Here is a 4,139-nt window from a genome sequence, read left to right as displayed (position 1 = left end):
GGAAATCATTTGAAATGTAAATAAAAATATATCAAATAAAAAAATAAAAGATGAAAAACAAAAACAAAAAACAAAAAAAAAGAATATCCCATCTCAAGTCTTCAGTTCCTTTATAAACCCTCATGCTCAAATATCAAATATATGAGCCCAAATGCTCATTTATCTCCTGCATATACCTGCAAATGCCAAAGAACACTGATTTTACGTTATCCTTTGGTTCTTTTATGTTTGTTTTTTGCATTTTTAATGTTTTAAAGAATAATTTGTACCTCATAAGTTGGAAATACTGTATTAGCATTCGCAGTGCAGAATATATGATCTTATCTATTCTCTGCTTTAAATGGTTTCAATGATTATATTATGGTTCCTTAGAATTCTTGTAAGAGGTTTTTTCCTAGCGATGTCACTAATTCTTTATTTAATAAGTGTTCTCTAAGTTAGCTTTTGATTAGAATTTGATTCAGATCTTTCAGAAAAGCTTTCACAAAATAAAATAATTTTAAAAATCTTGGCTTCTGAATACAGCCTCAGTCAATGAATGCATGCCACAATACTTTACATTTGATGTTATTCATTATCATATCACTCCATCTTTTCTTATGTCCTAAAATATTTCTATGTTTCTTTTTTTATGCACTAGCTTACCAGACATTTCATATCTCTACACCCTGCACTGTGCCAATACCACAGAAATGAGAAAAAGATACGCTGCTCTCTGTAAGAGCATCACCAAACTGCTCATAATGAAAGAATGTCATGCCTGGGATGTGGAACCAGAGACAACCTAGAAGCTTTAAATAAAAAGGAAATGGATTCAGCATCCTTTGTAAAGTGGAAATACCTGAACACCAGTGTCAGTAGCCACAAAACAAAACCACTCATGAATTGGGTATGCTAATATTTTATTGACTGGATAAAATAGTACCAGTGAACTAACTCTAATTACTGACATGACTAGGTTTATTACTGTGGGTGTGTATATTCATTTCCAGATACAGACTGTTGTTCCTAGGTCACTTGATTTTATTATACAATTCCTAAAACTAATCAGGAAATTATCTGTTATTTAACTCTTCATATTGTACAGGGCATGTAGATTTTCTAAGCTTCAGTTTACTCACAATAAATATTCCATTTTTTAAAATTTATGCTTAAATGACTAGAAAACAGGTAGAATATATAAAGCTTTGATATTGAATCAAAGTACTCTATAAACATAAGGTATCTACCTTACACAACCATTTTAAAATGAAAAATGACTCATATTTTTACTTGAAACATTGGCTTTGATTTATGGGTTAGCTATTAGTTATTACTTTTCCCACATAGATACTTCTCTCTATTCAAAATTGTGTCATGAGGCAGAAGACAGCAGTGGGAAATCCTACCAGTAAGACAGTTTATGTTAATGCGTTCAATTGCTGACTCAGTTTGACATTGGTGTGATGTTCATGTTTCCTAGTTATTTTCGAAGAACTAAGCTCTGATTATCACCACACCCACCTTGCTAGAGTCTTATACTATGATCTTGTGTATTTTCTTTAGAGATTTTCTTTCTTAGAAATGCTCTATATGTATATATCTAAATTGGGAGTTACAATAGCTACTTGGAACACCACCATCTACTATAAATATTGTATCACTTAAGTGGCAACTTACTCAAGAGAATTATTTAAGAAATGTTTGAAAACCACACACTTGAGTATTTTATTTAACCGAATTTCTGGAAAGACAGGTACAGGTGAACAGTAATGCAATTAAGGGACCATTTCACATAACTTGCATGCCTCCTATAAATCAGCCAAAAGGACCCAGTCAACTTTGAGTTAAGTAAGATTCTGAGTCTGTCTAGCCTTACATGATACTGACACAAGCTGTATTCATTTGGAAAGAGAGAACCTCAGTTGAGAAAATACCCCCAACAGACTGGACAAGCCTGTTGCATTTCCTTGACTGATCGTTGATGTGGGAGGGTGGTCCTGGGAGCAGTCTGAGAAAGCCAAATGAGGAAATAAACAGCTCTCCTTCCTGGCCTCTGCAGCAGTCCCCTGCCAGGTTCCTTCCTGAGTTCCTGCCCTGGAGTCCCTCCCTGGCAGACTTAAAAGCTCTAATGTGAAGCAAACCCTTTAAATCATTTCCGTCCCATGTAACTTTTGGCATTGGTGTTTTTTCACAATAGAAAACTTAACTACGACACATACCAATGAAGTCTAAGATGTTCATGAGATGAAATCTAAACTTATTAAAATATTTTTGCATGGGTTATACTGAAAGTGTGTCTTGCTGTGAGTATAAAGCAGTGCATATTTTCGACATGTCTTAAATGTGATAGCAGTTGTTTGGGTTTCTTCCTTTTATTTTCCCTTATTTTATACTGTTTTATTTTATTTTATTTTACTTTATTTTATTATGTAGACTTACTAGGAAAAAAAAGAAGAGATGAAGAACCAATCTGTGGAGATTGTGTTCATTTTGCTTGGACTGACAGATGACCCTCAGCTCCAAATTCTGATTTTCCTGTTTCTGTTTTTCAATTACATCTTGAGCATGATGGGGAACTTAGTGATCATTCTCCTCACCCTCCTGGATCCCCACCTAAAGACTCCAATGTACTTTTTCCTCCGGAATTTCTCCTTCTTGGAAATGGCATTCACAACTGCCTGCATTCCACGATTCTTAATGAGCATTCTCACTGGAGACAAAACAATTTCCTACAATGCTTGTGCGGCTCAATTATTCTTCTTTTTTCTCTCACTAATCACAGAGTTCTACCTCCTGGCTGCCATGTCCTATGATCGCTATGTAGCCATCTGCAGACCACTGCACTACCCCATCATCATGAATAGCAAAGTGTGTCACCTACTGGTCCTCAGCTCCTGGGTGACTGGGTTCTTAGTCATCTTTCCCCCTTTGCTCTTAGGGCTCAAACTGGATTTCTGTGCTTCCAAAACAATAGACCACTTCCTGTGTGACACTTCTCCTGTGCTGCAGCTGTCTTGCACAGACACACATTTCATAGAATTGATGGCTTTTGCTTTAGCTGTCATGACACTTATCATCACCTTGGTCTTAGTGATTCTCTCCTACACACTCATCATCAAAACCATCCTAAAGTTCCCTTCAGCTCAACAGCGGAGAAAGGCCTTTTCCACCTGCTCCTCACACATGGTTGTTGTCTCCATTACTTATGGGAGTTGTATCTTCATGTACATGAAAACATCAGCCAAGGAGAGAGTGACCTTAAATAAAGGTGTAGCTGTGCTCAACACCTCTGTGGCCCCTTTGCTAAACCCTTTCATTTACACCCTAAGGAACCAGCAGGTGAAGGAAGCTTTCAAACATGTGCTTCACAGAATGCGTTATTCCCAAAACAGTGAATTAAGATTTAGACCTGAATAGGATGCTGCCGGAACATGAATGCAAGAGGGGGATGTAGTTTCCAAGTATGCCAGCTGTGACCTATGCTTTAAGTCTCTTGTTCTCTATTACCTTTTCTTCCCACGCTCCCTTACTATCCCTCCTCCCTCCCTCCAGTTACTTCTCTGATACATCCTATATTATTTTAATATGAAATGAAATCAAATATCTACCAGTGAATTCTCAGAAATGTTGAGGGTATTTTCTCTTCTGGAATTTCATGTAAAAGACGTCCCTCACTTTGAACTTTATTTTTACATTTTCTTGCTCCACATAAAAATTTGAGGTCTCTCATGCTATAGTTTGTTTAGGATGTTGATTAGGTATAAGAGCCTGTCTGTTGTACTTTTCTGGGAGAAAAGAGAAAAACATTATGAAAGGTTGTACTAGTAACTTAGTATTTAAGAAAACTTGTTTTTGAAGAGGACTTGACTTTGCCATCCAATACTCACATCATGGTTCACCATCATCCAGTGCCTTTTGTCTTTGTAGGTATTGCATGCCCGTGGAATACAGACACACATGTAGGCAAGACACTCAGAAAAATACAATAAACATAGACAACTATTTTTTAAAACTCACCATGGGTTTCATATAAGCTCTTTACTCTGTGTAAAGAACAACAGTTATTTTATTCTCCCATTTCTGAACTTTTCATAGAAATCCTCTTACTGTGCTATAGCAAATTGGAAATAAAAGAAAAAAATACTTTCTGGTTTCTC

The 4,139-nt window shown here is 36.3% G+C and overlaps 1 protein-coding gene across 1 annotated transcript; it reads left to right on the top strand.

Moving 5' to 3' along the window:
* Positions 1-2,439: 2,439 nt before the first annotated feature.
* On the top strand, positions 2,440-3,399 carry LOC127671205 (olfactory receptor 6C6-like). Its single transcript, XM_052165935.1, has one exon. It carries the CDS (start codon positions 2,440-2,442, stop codon positions 3,397-3,399), a length of 960 nt encoding a protein of 319 aa, XP_052021895.1.
* Positions 3,400-4,139: the final 740 nt, after the last annotated feature.

This window comes from Apodemus sylvaticus, chromosome 20, assembly GCF_947179515.1.
Source record: "Apodemus sylvaticus chromosome 20, mApoSyl1.1, whole genome shotgun sequence".
Taxonomy (NCBI): Eukaryota; Metazoa; Chordata; class Mammalia; order Rodentia; family Muridae; genus Apodemus; species Apodemus sylvaticus.
This window is presented reverse-complemented; position numbering and strand designations above follow the sequence as displayed.